The 14,491-nt window shown below is 58.2% G+C and overlaps 2 protein-coding genes across 3 annotated transcripts; both read right to left on the bottom strand.

Moving 5' to 3' along the window:
* Positions 1 to 1,209: 1,209 nt before the first annotated feature.
* GJB3 (gap junction protein beta 3) lies at positions 1,210 to 4,940 on the bottom strand. 2 transcript variants are annotated; one of them, XM_030964438.1, is made up of 4 exons: positions 4,812 to 4,940; positions 3,531 to 3,666; positions 1,960 to 2,747; positions 1,210 to 1,680 (listed from the first exon to the last, which is right to left on the bottom strand). In XM_030964438.1, the coding sequence occupies exons 3-4, from the start codon at positions 2,715 to 2,717 to the stop codon at positions 1,665 to 1,667; spliced, it is 774 nt and encodes a 257-aa protein (XP_030820298.1). In that variant the 5' UTR covers positions 2,718 to 2,747; positions 3,531 to 3,666; positions 4,812 to 4,940; the 3' UTR covers positions 1,210 to 1,664. The 2 variants fall into 2 exon arrangements, with proteins under 2 accessions (XP_030820298.1, XP_030820296.1); XM_030964436.1 differs by lacking the exon at positions 1,210 to 1,680 and having other exon boundaries at positions 1,932 to 2,747.
* Positions 4,941 to 8,911: 3,971 nt separating this feature from the next.
* Positions 8,912 to 9,739, bottom strand: LOC115912745 (gap junction beta-5 protein-like). The gene has a single exon (XM_030964434.1). The coding sequence runs from the start codon at positions 9,737 to 9,739 to the stop codon at positions 8,912 to 8,914; it is 828 nt and encodes a 275-aa protein (XP_030820294.1).
* Positions 9,740 to 14,491: the final 4,752 nt, after the last annotated feature.

The following is a 14,491-nucleotide window of genomic DNA, read 5'->3' as shown; positions in this document are numbered from 1 at the left end:
CGGGGCGGGGGCGGCCAGACCCGTCGGGGCCGAAGCTGGGGAAGGATGGAAGCTCGGGTGCTCCTACACTCTCATCTACTGCTGCGGGTCCGCCACCGGGCAAACCCGCTGAGCCAGAGACCCCGGGATGCTCCGTTCCCCGCCCGCTGTCCCGGGGATGTTCCGTCCTTGCCCGACCCGCCCGGATCGCGGCTGCGGCGCTCGTGGTTTGCCCCGAGGGTCCGTGCGGCGCGGCGGGCGCTGGGTGGTGCTGGAGCCCCACCGGAGTCCGGCTGCGGTCCCGCATCCCGCCGGTTCCCGGGATGAACCCAGCCGGTGTCTGACCCCCATCCCGTATCCCGCAGACTCCCGGGCTGAGACCCACCGGAGCCCGGCTGCGATCCCGCGTCCTATCTGTTCCCGGGATGAACCCCACCGGTTCCCGGGATCAACCCAACCGGTGTCTGGCCCCCATCCCGTATCCCGCAGGCTCCCGGGCTGAGCCCCACCGGAGCCCAGCTGTGATCCCGTATCCCGCCGGTTCCCGGGATGAGCCCCACTGGAGCCCGGCCGGGAGCTCCCCCGCAGGTTCCAGACGGAGTTTTGCTGTCGGGGGTCTCAGCACACCCCGGTGGGGCTGTGAAACGCAGGCGGGCCGAGCGGGGCTGGGAACAGCCGACCCTCTGCTTGTGCTGCTTAAGAAGAGATTAAATGGAAATCATTTCTATTTATTGTAATATTTATCAAGGTTTAGTAAATAATTGATGCTCATCCCTCCTTGATTTCCTTGGGGGCCAGCGTGAGGTTCTGCTGAATTAAAGTTTAACGACGCGTGACAAGCTGGGAGAGGCGGAACGGGCGGACGTGAGCTCGGCTGTGGGCTCGAGCAGTGCCCAGCTCAGGCGGATGGGAAGGACCTGGCTGTAGGCTCCTGAGGAACCTCTGCAGATCCATGTCTTCTGCCCTCACCACTCCCCCAATTTCCAGCGTGCAGAGCAGATCTTGGTGTCTCCAAAAACGACATTTATTGGACTTTTGGCTCTGTAGCTTGTGCTGGGTGTGATGTGCATCTGAGGTGAGGGGGGACACAGAGGCACCAAGGGAAGCAGCAGAGCCAGCAAGGGCTTTTGGCCAAGACATGGCTTGGTGCTTGTGTGAGCCAAGGGGGAGAAATAGCAAACTGGGCAAACTGGGCCAGCAGAACAGTTGCCAACAGACTGGAGCCCTGGTCCTCTGTCATTACTTTGGGTGCATGAAGAGAGCTCTGGCCACGGAGCCCAGAATTCCTTTGGTTTCTTGGTACAAAAGAAAGCAGTGCATGAGTGAGGCACGGTGAGCTGGGAGGATTGGCACACACTGGGTGACACCAGCCCTGGCTGGGCACCAGCTGGGGGCACCCACACCCAGCATGGGAGCAGCAGAGCTGCAGGACCCAAGAGAAGCTCTGGACACGGAGGAGCTGTGTGCTGCTGTGATGTCCATGCTTGTGGCACTGCCACCTGCAGAGCTCCAGGGCTGCCCTTGCCTTACCTGTGTCTGCTCAGGCACCCTTGGGTCTCTCTCCAGGCACATTACTTTGTTGGGTTTAGTCATTTTTCACACAGGTTGACTCTTGAGGGTTCAGGGATTTGCCAGGCTGGAAAAGCCAAGTTGAGAGGAATGTGAACCAGCTGGGATGGGTGAGGTCACAGCTCTTCTCCTCTGTGGGAAGAACAGACACTCTCAGTCATGGCCACGGGCAGCCAGCACCAACCTGCCACCGAGCGTGTCCACACCACTGGGACAGCCAGGGATGTGCCCGTGGTCCCAAGCAGGAGAGTTCCCATGGATGTGTCCCCCTCCCCTTACAACCACCAAGGTCCTGGTTGAAGAGTCTGGTGGTCACCCATGGTGCCAACCATCCCTGGCACATACCAGGACACTCATTCCCCCACCACCCTTCCCAGCACCCCTCAGAGAGCAGTCAGGGCTGCCACACACCTAGGCTGGGACTTGCTGTCCTTCTCCTCTGACTTGATGTGGCAGTGGCAGGTGGAGGCCTTGCTGTAGCTGACAGAGCGCTTGGTGGATTTCCTCCACTTCCTTGTCCTCTGGACAACTCGCTTGAAGATGAGGTAGAAGATCTCACAGACGGTGAGGACGATGCAGATGGAGGAGGCTCCAACCATGAAATAGGTGAAGACCCTTTTCTCGGTTGGCCGAGCGATGTAGCAGTCCACGGTGTTGGGACAGGGATCCACGTTGGTGCACTTGACCAGCCGTGGCAAATCGAAGCTGTCCCACATCTTGTGGAGGAGGTAGAGGAACAGGATCTCTATAATGAGCTTGAAGAAGAGGCTGAACAGGTAGGTCCACCACAGCCCGCCGTGCTTCTTGCCCGTGTTGCTGTAGAGCTTGGGGCAATTCTCTCCATTCTTCTCCCGGTTCTTCCTCTCGCGGTCCTCCCGGTAGGCCACGTGCATGATGACCAGGAGGGAAGGACAAGTGACAAAGATGAGCTGCAGGGCCCAGAGGCGGATGTGGGAGATGGGGAAGAAGTGGTCATAGCACACGTTGGTGCAGCCTGGCTGCCGCGTGTTGCAGTCAAAGTCCTTCTGCTCGTCGCCCCAGACCTTCTCAGCCGCCACCACATAGACCAGCACACGGAAGACAAAGACCATGGAGAGCCAGATGCGGCTGAAGGCTGTGGAGTACTTGTTGACCCCGCTGAGCAGCGCCTGCAGCGTTTTCCAATCCATGGCAGCTGAGGGAGACCAGGGTCACTCAACCTGGAGAGGTGGAAGGAGCAATGGAGGCACCACTGGGGCTGCACATCCCTTGCTGCACTAACTATCACTGACCTCTGAACCCTCTCCCCCACCACATTACACTCATCTAGGATGGGGGCTCTTCACACTTGCAGACAGTGAAGCCCATCCTCACACACTCCTGGCGACAGAGGTGACTCAATCTCTCTTCACTTCCTTCTGACAGAGCTGTTGCTGTCAGGGATGAGCCACCTGGCCAAGTTCCTGCCACCACTTCCATGCCTGATTGTGTGTGCTGGTGCAAACTGGCAGCATGATCTGCTGGAGCAGGCCAGGATCACCAGCCAAAGGGGAAATGGCTGCTCCTGTCCCAGCTGGGACATGCCAGGGACCTGTTTTTTGTCTCACAGGTAATACCTGAGGCAGCCCAAACACAGGTGACAGTGGGGCTGCAGAAAGTGAGAGTCTGCGTGTGTCACAGTCCGTGTGTGTCACAGTCTGTGTGTGTCACCACCATGTCACCCTGGCCAGTGCTCTGCTCCTGCTCCGGCAGCAATGCCGGAGGTGCCGACAGCCAAACCGGCTCTGCAGCTCAGCCTGGGGCTGCCCTGTGTGAGCAGGGAGATGTGCTAAGCCTGACCCGGAGCTTTACTGCCCCTGGATTTACAAACCCAGGCGGTTTTTACAACCCTCTGGGCCGTGAAGGTGTCTGCTCTGGCAAAGGGATTCACAGAACACTGGGTGGCTCCCACTTTTAAGGGATTGCTGCTGCCTCTTGCCCACCCAGTGCCTTCCAAGACGTACCTGGAGGCGGCTCAGGCTCCTTCCCCGCTCACCGGGGGCTGTGGGGTGGGGAGTGTCCAGCACGGGGCATAGCCAGGGCACGATGGCAGAGTGGTGATCAGGGTCCTCTCATCCACTGCGCTGCGGTGTCCCAGGGCTGTGGGGTGGAACAGAACCTGGAGCACTGCCCGGAGCCCATGGAACACTCTGGGAGCCTGTGCTTGGCCAGGGCCACCCCGCAGCAAACCCCGAACCTGTGGCTGTGCTCCCGCACTTCTGGCCCAGGGGTGCACTGGGAAGAGTGGCTGGGCTGAGTGGCCCCAGGCTGGGGTCCCTGGGGTCCCATGTGCCAAGCGCCAGGGCTGTGCCTCTGCCCGTGCCCACACACCTTCACTCACCACCCCGTCTGGAACCAGATCTTCCTCCCTGGCAAACCCTTGGCCGGGAGTCAGGGTGGGGAGCAATCACTGCGTTCCCACCCAACCCTTGGATTTAAAACTGGGAGAGGGAAGCTGCTGTTTTCCCCCAAAAGCTGGCGCTGATGGAACCTGGACACTCTGCATGCCCCCAGTGCCAGCCTGCCAATTCACCCACGACCCCAACCCTGGTGCCAGTGAGACCAACCCAGCACCCACCTGCCCATAACCCACCTGCCCAGCACCTGTGTGCCCAGTTCAGCCCAGCGCTGGCTCCACTCATGGACCCGCAGTGGGGCAGGAAGGGGCTGTGACCTCCGTGCCAAGCTCTGTGCCAATCCCCGTGGCAGTGGGTGTGGGCAGCACTCTGTGAGCCCCCACGGGATGGATGGCAGCCAGGCAGAGCAGGGGCAGCTCTCAGGAGTGCCCAGCTGTGCCGGCAGTGCCCGTTTGCCTCCCGCAGAGCCCGGCTCCTTTGCCAGCCCCCGGGATGCCAACCCACTGCGTCACAGTCCTGCCCCGTGTGGGCGCAGGGCGTTGGACCCGGCAGCGCCCTGCTCCCACCTGGGCTGCAAACTCAGCAGAAACACTTTTCTCAGGGGGTCTCTGCCCCTTTTGGGAGTGGGACAGAGGCGGCCATGGGGTGGCCATTGCTGCTCCTCGGGGTGCCACGCTGTGCCATCCCCCTTCATCACCCCTGGCATGGCCTGTGGGGTCCCGATGTGGCACTGTGTGATGTTGGGATCCCCACCTCTGACCCCACAGTCACAGCAGACACCTGCACCCCGTTACGCCTTAGCACAGCTCCCACCTGCCCCCGTTACCCCGCGGGGCTGTCCCCCCTCCACCCTGGCAGCCCCGGAGTACCCTGTGCCCCAGCAGGTACCTGTCCAGGTGGGAGAGCCAGAGGAAGGTGTCCGGATGGGATCAGGGAAGCTCCTTCCCAGCCTGAGCCCTCCTGCACACGCAGGCTTTGAGCGTGCAGGGGAGGGGAAGGGTGGTTGGTTTGGTTCCCAGTAACTGGGTGAGTCTGGCAAACAGCTCCGGAGAGGCTCTGGCTGCACATGCACACACACGCTCGGCTCCAACAACAAAAGGCAGGTCAGATCCCGCAGGGAGATCGGCACAGACACATTTCTCCGCAGGAAACTCCTTCCAGGCGATGTCCCGTCCCTGTAGGGCACTGCAGGCTGGCAGCAAGGCCAGAGACCCCGCGCTGTCCCCCAGCTGTGGGCCCACCAGCAAGCAGGGCTGAGAGTCCCGGATTACGCAATTGCAACCCACTTTTGAAACGATTTTGCCTTAGTAATAGTTTTGCAACAGCTCATCGGTATCTCCAGCCTACAGGAACTTGCAGGCACCGCCCTGGCGGGCCGGTGTGCCCAGGTGGGACCTTTCCCATCGAGCAGGGTGGCACCAGGGTCCCCGTGCAGCCGGACCCTGCTCTGCTGCTGCCTCGTACCGCACCCCTAGGGGACCTGCAGGGTGTCCCTAAGGGGTTTGTCCCTCTGTCCCTCTCCCCGGGGGCTTCCAGGAGGCTGAGTCAGCCCCATCCCACCGGATATCCCATGGATCAGCCGCGATAGATGCCTGTGCCGAGGTAGCCGGGCAGGAATGCGCTTCCCTCCGCTCGCCTGGTTTCTAAAGTGCCCCGAGGCTTCCCTGGAATCCTCCGGCACACCCTGGGGCCGATCAGCCGTGCTGGAGCCGCCTCGGCACCCGGCCAGGGCCACCCCTCCCATGGGGACACGTCTGAAGAGCCCCGGGGTGCTTGGTCCTGCAGGGATTTGCTCTCTCCTGCTCTCCTGGCAGACAAGGAACCACTTGCCCCGAGGCTTTTTGTCTCCAGGAGGTCAAATAAAGCCAGTGAGGGTTTGCCAGGCTGGGGACAATGGAATGGGAGCCTAAAGTAAACCAGGTGGCAGCCCGGGGGTGCAGGATGGGGCGAGCCTGGAGGAGGGGACAGCCACGGGCGCCCCAGTCCCAGATGAGAGCCAAGCAGGGGCTCTGGAACCTTCCTTGACCCCGGAGCTGCCCGGATCAGGAATTTGAGCTATGCTGATGCAGAGAGCTGGCGTGGCAGGAGCTCAGCAGGAATCTGGGGGCTGCGAGGTGGAAAACCGTGGAGAGAGGGAAGTTGTTGAGAAGCACTGGCAGCTCTGATTCCTTGCAGAGGCAGCTGCTCCCTGCCCCACGGCCAAACCCTGTGGAGAGAGGGGCTGGATCCCCCTGGGCAGCCTCTTGCCTGCAGTTTTGGAATTTCTGGAGTGGCCTTTTGGTCACGGTGAGAGAGTTCAGGTGCATTTGGCATGGGCAGAAGATCTCCCTCAGGCAGTTGGGCGGGGAGCTGAAACAGCCCATGCTTTGCAGTGCTTGAAATGCTGAGCTGGGCGTTTGGGTGAATCCATAAATCCATCAAGGGGCACATCCCTGCGCCCCCGCGGCCATCCCTCTGCCAGTGTGGGCGCAGGGACAAGGTGCCAGCGTGGTTCTGCAGATCTCAGCACTTGGGAGCTTAAGGGCTATGCCCAGGACGTGTCACCCTGGTGCCACCCTGCTCCGACACAGCTGGGTGACAGCTGGGACGCCTCAGGGCCAGATGTGAACACTGAAACAACCAGGGATTTAAGGAGGCCCAACCTTGGCTCCTCCATTAAGGAAAAACCCAAACTGTGGAGCTGGTGGATGCCAAACCAGCAGGAAAAGCTCGAACATAAAACCCTTTTTGAGAAGGGTCTTTAAATGGAGCATGGCAGGATTGTGCCTGCCGACAGCTGTCCCCCTGCAGGGCCACATCCCCAGGGACGAGACTCCCCTGCAAGAACAGGGGCAGAGGAGTCATGGGGGCCTGGGAGCTGGCAGCCAGGGCTGCACATAAATCAGAGAGATTCTCCTCAATTCCCAGCAAACACGCAGGTTTTGGCCAGGGCAGAAACAAGCCCAAGCGGGGGAGGCCAATTTACCCTGACCTGTGCATGCAATCCCCTCCAGATCCCTGCCTGGGCTGCAGTTAGTGGTGAGTTTCTTTAAAATCCCCTCACCCCAAGATTTAAGAGGTCTTCTGGGACTCCACAAGCAAATACAGGGAATTTCCTGTGTGAGGACGCAAAATCTGGGAAATATTCAGCTTTTATTGTGACACACCCCCTGGTTTGCTGACTCTGGTCCTGCCTCTGCATTCCAGGAGATATCCCAGTACCCAGACCCCCATTTTTGGCACCAATATCAAAAGAAGCAGCCAAATGCTCCTGTTTTCTGGCTGACTGCTGCTGATCCCAAGCCTGGATGGTGCAAGACACTCAGAGCTCTGCAATGTTTGCTCTGAGCATGACAAAACAGCGCGACAACATCCAGCAACTGGATCTTCATGTGTCTCTCAAAGGGCAGCAGCTCCAGCTGTGGTTTGGTGTGCAGAGCTGGCACAGGGAGGTTTTTCTGGGGCTCATCTCTGTCCCCATTAATGCCTGCAGAGGGGAACTCCTCGGGGTTTCACTGTCTAGCATGGAGTAGGAGTGGCCAGCCTTGCTGGAAAACAAACAGCCCAGCCCATGCTCTTTAATTCGGGGCAATGGCTCGCACGCAAAAAACAACTTGTGTCCTCTGACGTGATGCACTTCATAAAGAAAACTTTCAGGTGGATAATCCAGCAGCAGGAGTGGATGGAAGCAAGGCAGTGCCAGCACAACTTCCCCTGAGAAGTGGAAAAAATTCCATTTCATCATCCGTATTGATGTATTTGATTCGTACATCTGATAATACAGATGTATTTCATCATCTGTGTCTCTGACCCCAAAGGTCCCCAAACTCAAGGAGCTGCTGTGGGCTCAGAGGGCTCTGTGCCTGTGGCCAGGATCCCCCCAGGGCTTCTCCACCATCCTCACCCTCACCAGTGGCTGGTTCAGTCCCAGCAGTGCTGCAGCCCCACCTGCCCTCGGCTTCCCTTCAGCACTGCCAGTCCCCAGCAGCCCCTCAGCCTCCCATCCAGCTGTGGGAAAGAGCTCAGTTTTGCCCATGGAGGGTCTCAGCTGGATCACTGCAATGATCTGTCACTGAGAATGGCCTCAGTCACATAAAGGACACAGAGATGGTGTCCCCTCTCCCCCTGTGCCACTTCCTTTGGGACAGTCAGGGAGCGCTGGCACTGTCACTGCTCATGGAAAAAATAATTATCACACTCTCTGAGTAGAGCAAAACCAGTAACAGATCGAGCTGCGTGTTCAGTGTTAATGTTACTTGTGAGTGCATTTGCCATGAAATTATTGTGAATTATTCATGCCAGCTAATGCTCAGCTACTCCAATGGCCTCGGAAGTGGCAGCGCCGCCCGTGTCACGGCCGAACGCGATGGATTACAACAACAAACGAGATCAGATTCTGCCATTTAATGTCATTGTTTAATCAATGCTTGGGGTGTTTTCCTCTGCTGTGTTTGGCTGTTTTGCTCAGGTGTTTTGCCCTGGCCAGGCAGGATGATCCAGCAGCCCACAGCGGGCTCTGCCTGCCTGGCCGGATCCTCACGCCTGAGCTTCGCCGTGGTGGCTGCAGCACCTGGGACCTGTTCTTGTCCCCACTTAGCTAATGAGTGTTATTAATGACAATTGCATCAGTCTGAGGTGGCCCTGACACCCACTGAGTGGCTGATGTAGGGTGAGAAATAGGGAGAGGGATTTCCTGAGGTATCAGGGTGTCTGTCCTGGCTGGTACAGGCTCCGAGTGTGGGCACCACTGTCAGTTCACAGCTACCATGGAGCTGCTGTTCTCTGTCACTGCCAGGGACACAACATGTTCTCCAGCCCCTGCTTTACCCCAGATTCGGCAGGATGATGTAAAATGCCTTTCCCAGGACAGGAGAGGCAGAGACCCCTCGGGCACAGCCCAACTCCAGGGTGCTGCCACCCTCAGCGCTCCTGCCCTGGAGCACAGAGGAGGAAGAGCAGCCAGGAAGTTGCAGGCCAGGTGAGCAGCTCCTGCTTTCTCCTGGGCAGCTCTAGGAACCAGCCTCATCCTTGGACAGTGTGCTGGGACAGGAGGCTGTGAGCGGGGTGGTGGCCGTGGGGGGTTTGTAGTCTGCCCCATGGAACACCTGCCCACCCGTGCCCACGGGGTTGGCACAGGAGACGGGGCAGTCGTGGCTGTTCCGCCTGCTGTCCCCTTCTCCGGCCTCCAGGCACTCGTGGCACCGCTTCCCAATCAGGTAGGTGGCCTCGATGAGGTTCAGCACCACACAGACACAGGTGGTGACCACCATGAAGAGGGTGAAGATGTTCTTCTCGGTGGGCCGGGAGATGAAGCAGTCCACCACGTTGGGGCAGGGCAGCAGCTCGCACTTCACCACCCGGGGCAGGGTGTAGTTCCTGTAGAGGCGGAAGAAGACGTAGAGGAAAACCAGGTCCACGCTGGCCTTGAAGATGAGGCTGAGCAGGTACGTCCACCAGAGCCCGCCCCGCTTCTTGGCGGGGTTGGGGTAGATGCGGCGATAATTGTCCCCTTGGATCTCACGGAGCCTCTCCTCCTTGGCCTCCCTGTAGGCCACGTGCATGAGGACCAGGAGGGACGGGCACGTCACCAGGATGAGCTGCAGGGCCCAGAGGCGGATGTGGGAGATGGGGAAGAAGTGGTCAAAGCAGACGTTGGTGCAGCCCGGCTGCCGCGTGTTGCAGTCAAAGTCCTTGTGGTCATCGCTCCAGACCTTCTCGGCCGCCACCAGGTAAACCAGCAGGCGGAAGATGAAGACCAGGGAGAGCCAGATGCGGCCGAAGGCTGTGGAGTACACATTGACAGCACGGAGCAGCCCCTCAAACCACCCCCAGTTCATGGCTCCCCGATCCTGTTAGCCAGCCTGGGGAGAGAGAAGACACTGTGACACTGAAGTGTGGATGCCGTGGGACAGAGAGAGAGAAACTGCAAGAGAGAAACAACAACAAATTCTCACAGCGGTTTGTGAGAAGTTTTAAGGAGCTAGAAAGAAGTGATAACTTGTTAACTGTAAACAATTTGCAAGCAGTGTTTTTCTACTTTATTTTTCTGTTCCTCTCAAAGACAGCGCATAAGAAAGATGTTTCTGTTAGTTAGCCAATAGAATAAAATCTATCATACCACTCTTTTAAATAAAGCCTTCTTTGTCTTTTCTACAATCCTGCCTCTCACCTCTGCGCAAGAGTGACACTGAAGCAGCAGCAAAAGGTCCCCACTGGAGCCCCTGTGTGTCTCAAAGCACTGAGCCGTGCTCCTGGGGCCACCTCTGACCTCTGCTGGCACGCAGGGACACCAGAGACAGCACCGACCTGCTCCAGGTGACACCACTGACAGCACAGACCTGCTCCAGGTGACACGTCTCCTCCAAGCACCGTCCCCCACTCTGGGCACCTGACACCACTCGGGGTTTCTGCCACAGCCACAGCATCCTCCAGCCACCTCCGGCGCTCAGCCCACATCCCGCCCCAGCTCCCGCCTCGTTGCCCAGGTATTTGTTATTAATTTCCCTTACGTTGCCAAGCCTGGCCCAGGCAGACAGCAAATAGGAGCAGCCGGGGCGTGACTCACCGGGCTGCGCTGTCCTCTCCCACCGCTGGAATCCGCCCGGTGCCGCCGCTCCGTGTGCCCACGCCGTGCCCAGGGGGCACCGGGGAACCCCCGGCAGGGCACGGGCAGCGGCTGGGCTGGGGGGCTGCACAGCCCCTGCAATGCCGAGGGGCTGCCGTGGGGCCGGGCATCCAAAAAAAACCCCAATTTTCACCAACCCCAGGCAGCTGCGTGACCGATTTGAGCCCGGCTTGCATCGTGCCGGATAAACGCACCCTGCAAAGACCCCCAGGGCTGCTTTTGGCGCTGGATCTCCTTAAATATTTTGCCTACCAGTGAAATAACAAAATTCCCCCTCGCCGAGGGGTGAACACATCCCCTTCCAATGCACCCACCTGCAGGACTGGAGCGGCCACGGAGCTCCCGGTTCTCGTCCCTCCCTGGAGGAACGCGCACACCCCAAATTCCTCCTTCCCTGTGCACGCTGCCGTGCCCGTCTCCCTGGTGCCAGGCGGGGCAGAGGCACCTCCCCAGCGCCCTCCCCACGCCCTGGGGGCCGGGGGTCGCGGCAGAGGGGGTCCCCAGGCCGCTCACCTGCGGGTGTCCCTCGGCAGCGCTGCTGCTGCTGCTGCAGGTCGGCGCCTGCCCAGGGCGGGAGAGCATCACCCGGCACCAGAGACAGCACATGAGTCACCCCCGCGCTCCTGGGAGCGAGGAGGAGATTCCCGGGGGAAGGGATGAGGCTCCAGGCGGATCCCCACGTGTCCCGTGGAAGATTTCCAGCCAGATTTCCCGAGGAGAAGGGCGGCCCCGCAGCGCTGCGGTGCCGGGAAGGGCTGAGCCGGCTGCTCCGCCGTGGGGAAGGGTGGGAGCTCAGGGCTGGCTGTCCTCAGCTTTCTGCAGGGATGTTCGGCACCACCTGGGGTCCTCCATGCTTTCCCTGCACCCATCACCCCTCTCGCCAAAGTGGCCAAAGCCCTGGGAGCGCCCCCCTTCTCAGCTGAACACCACCCTTTATAATCCTTTTTTATTGAAACTTTGCACCATGGCAATAATTTAGCATTTATCCCTTGCCACCGTCTCTAAATGGGTGGTAGTTGATAATTTCACTGGCAATTAATTAAGCACTACCTGGGGTCCCTCCATGCTTTCCCTGCACCCATCTCCCCTCACTCCAAAGTGGCCAAAGCCCTGGGAGCGCCCCCCTTCTCAGCTGAACACCACCCTTTATAATCCTTTTTTATTGAAACTTTGCACCATGGCAATAATTTAGCATTTATCCCTTGCCACCCTCTATTAAATGGGTGGCAGTTGATAATTTCATTGGCAATTAATTAACTGCTTACCTGTGCACCCCTCGCCTGCAAGCTGGCACAAGTCTCTTCCCCATCACCCCTCCTTGATACCAGAATCTGAATCCCCAGCTCAGAGAACCCCTCTTGGGGGTCTGACCCCCATCTCACAGCTGTGGGGTGCAGGGATGGGGGTCAGAGGGGAGGAGAGTCCAAGGAGGTGTGGGGTGCAGGAGTTCAGGTAGAGTTGGAGTCATTTGAGGAGCAAACACACATTTCATTTACAATTCTGCTGGGGTTTAAAAAAAAAAATGTAGAGAAACAAATCTAAACAGCTGTAAAGTAAATTACCAGTGTTTGCGGATGGCTCCAGGGAAGAGTTCTGCAGTTTGAAATCAAACAAGCCCATTTTTATTTTTTTTTTAACGTGCCTGTGTAGTGGCTGTGCTGGGAATGGGGGTTCCCAGGGGCTGTGTCCCCCATGGGCAGGCAGGGAGGACCCAGAGCAGCGCCCACCCACCAGCACCCAGTGGTGTGTGGGGAGATGTTCTGCCCCACGTACCCCTAATTTTGTGGGTGTCAGAAGTGGCTCTTTGTGCCTTTCTGGGTTAAAATCCCCTCTTTTGGGGAGTTCCCAGGTGTGATGGGCGGTTTCTGCTCTGGATAGAGCCCCTCCATCCCTCCACAGGTGAGTCCCCAGAGCAGGGGACACAAAGGTGTATTAATGGCAGCACTTTATCTTCCAGGAACAAGCCCCATTAGTACATTTTCACTACAACATGAAATATTAATAACACTTTGCATTTATATAGCGTCATTCATCCCGCAGTCACCAGCCAAGCCTCTGACATGAATCAAACACTGCAGCCAGCTCTGGAGAAGACAGGTAAACGGGATTAGACCCATTTTCCTGCTGCACACACTGAGGCACAGGGTTTTCTGCAGGTCACCGGTGCCACTGAGGATGCGTTGGAGATAAAAACCCGACCACACTGCTCCGACCCGGCCTTCCTCCTCCTCCAGCTGCTGCAACTGGAATTTGCTGTTCCTGATGCTGTGCTGACAGCACAGGGAGGGGAGTTAGGAAACCTGTCAGCCCACGGAGAGGCAGGCCCTGACACAACCCGAGGGCTCCGGCAGCATGAAAGAGCAAGCAGAGAACCAGTGGGGAAAGAAAGGGCTCTTTTCATCTTATTAAAGAGCCTTGTATTTAAAGCCTCCTCCAGCTCCGTAGCACGGGGTGATTGCGAAGGCTTTTACACACCAGCTGAGCAGGACTGGCTCCGGCTGCTGCAGATGCTGGTTAGCAGGGCGGAATCCCGCGACTGATGATGGATAAGGACAGATAAACAAATCCTGGGCAAAGTTCCTGAGCGGTGCTGAGCGGCAGGGAAGGGGTGTGGGCACAGCCCACTGCCCCCAGCACCATTGTTATTCCGTGAAGAAGGCACCTTGTTTGCAGATAATTAAAAAACCCCAAACAGATTAGTGAAAATTAAACACCCAGAGCAGGCTGGATGTTGGCTCAGGCACCGGGAGAGTCGTGTGAGCATCGCTGGCTGCTGCTTCCAACCCTGCCCCAGCCCCGCGGCTCCCCAGCTGCATTCCCCATCCCATGGGATTGTTTGGAAGTTCTTCCATGGAAAATCTGTGTTCGAGGAGTGCCTGGATGGGAGCAGGCAAACCCAGCCTGGTCGTGGCCATCTGACACGGCCAGCGCCCATTAATCTTACATTTCTATGTGAGGCTGCAGGGAGTAACCTCATTTCTAGGGAGACCTTAATTAATCACCGGCTCAAACTGCCTCCTTGAGGTGGTTTGCAGCCGAGGAGATGAATTGACATGGTCAGCAGTGGCTGAGGATGAGGATGGGGTTAGCAGGGACCTAAACCATGGCCGGTGATGGTGGTGAGCAGAGCAGGGGACACGCGAGCAGGGGACAGGGCACATCTGTCCTGTGAAACCTTCCTCTGCACTGGCAGGCTGATGAATGGGAGATGCTGCTGAGGCTCTTTGCCCCTAAAAAGGCAGAAATGAGAATGTTCTCAGCCTGTGCAGCCCATGGCCCTGTGAGGATGGCAAGGGAAAGATGTGGAGGACAAATTCCAGAGCAGGAGGGGACCGTGGGCAGTCACACAGCCCCAAACCCCCGGCGGGGAGGGGTTGGGGGGCTTGATGCCCTCACGGTAGGAGCAGAATGTCACGGACAGACGCATCACTGCCTCTTTTGGGTTGTTTCGCCAAATAATCACCGTGCAAAGGACATCGCTGCCCTTGCCACTGACCTTGGCAGCCTCCAAATGGGCGGCTCGCGGGTCAAAGTCTTTATATCCCGTCACCATTCTCCTGAGTCACGCCTGTCTCCTGGCAAGTGACATTCTTTTCAGATGGCAGCTAAACGGGAAAGAGGTCGCGCTCCCAATACGGCGACAATAGGACATGACAGCACTTTTCTGAGTGATTAAGCCTCAGGTGATGGCGGGGCTACAAGACAAGTGGCTGAAGGCTGAAAGACTTTAATCACCTCGGACACGGCGCTGCATCCTCGCACTCCATCCTGCCAGGGTGGGTTTTTAGTGCGAAATAGGAGCGATAATAAAAATAATCCAGCCCAGCCTGCGCACCCATCCGTTAGTTATCCGTGCTGCTGTTAATAACCAGCCCGGGCAGCCTGTTGGCCCTCAAAGATCCTCCTGCAATAAATCAGCGCTGATGCCTTAAAATAACTGTCCGGGGCTGCCGGAGCTGACACT

The sequence above is a fragment of the Camarhynchus parvulus genome, chromosome 23 (assembly GCF_901933205.1).
Source record: "Camarhynchus parvulus chromosome 23, STF_HiC, whole genome shotgun sequence".
NCBI classification, from domain to species: Eukaryota; Metazoa; Chordata; class Aves; order Passeriformes; family Thraupidae; genus Camarhynchus; species Camarhynchus parvulus.
Note: the sequence above shows the minus strand (reverse complement) of the source record. Positions and strands in the feature narration are given on the sequence as shown.

Coding starts and splice junctions, on each gene's coding strand:
- LOC115912745 (XM_030964434.1), bottom strand. CDS start 9,739: ATGAACTGGGGGTGGTTTGAGGGGCTGCTCCGTGCTGTCAATGTGTAC.
- GJB3 (XM_030964436.1), bottom strand. CDS start 2,717: ATGGATTGGAAAACGCTGCAGGCGCTGCTCAGCGGGGTCAACAAGTAC.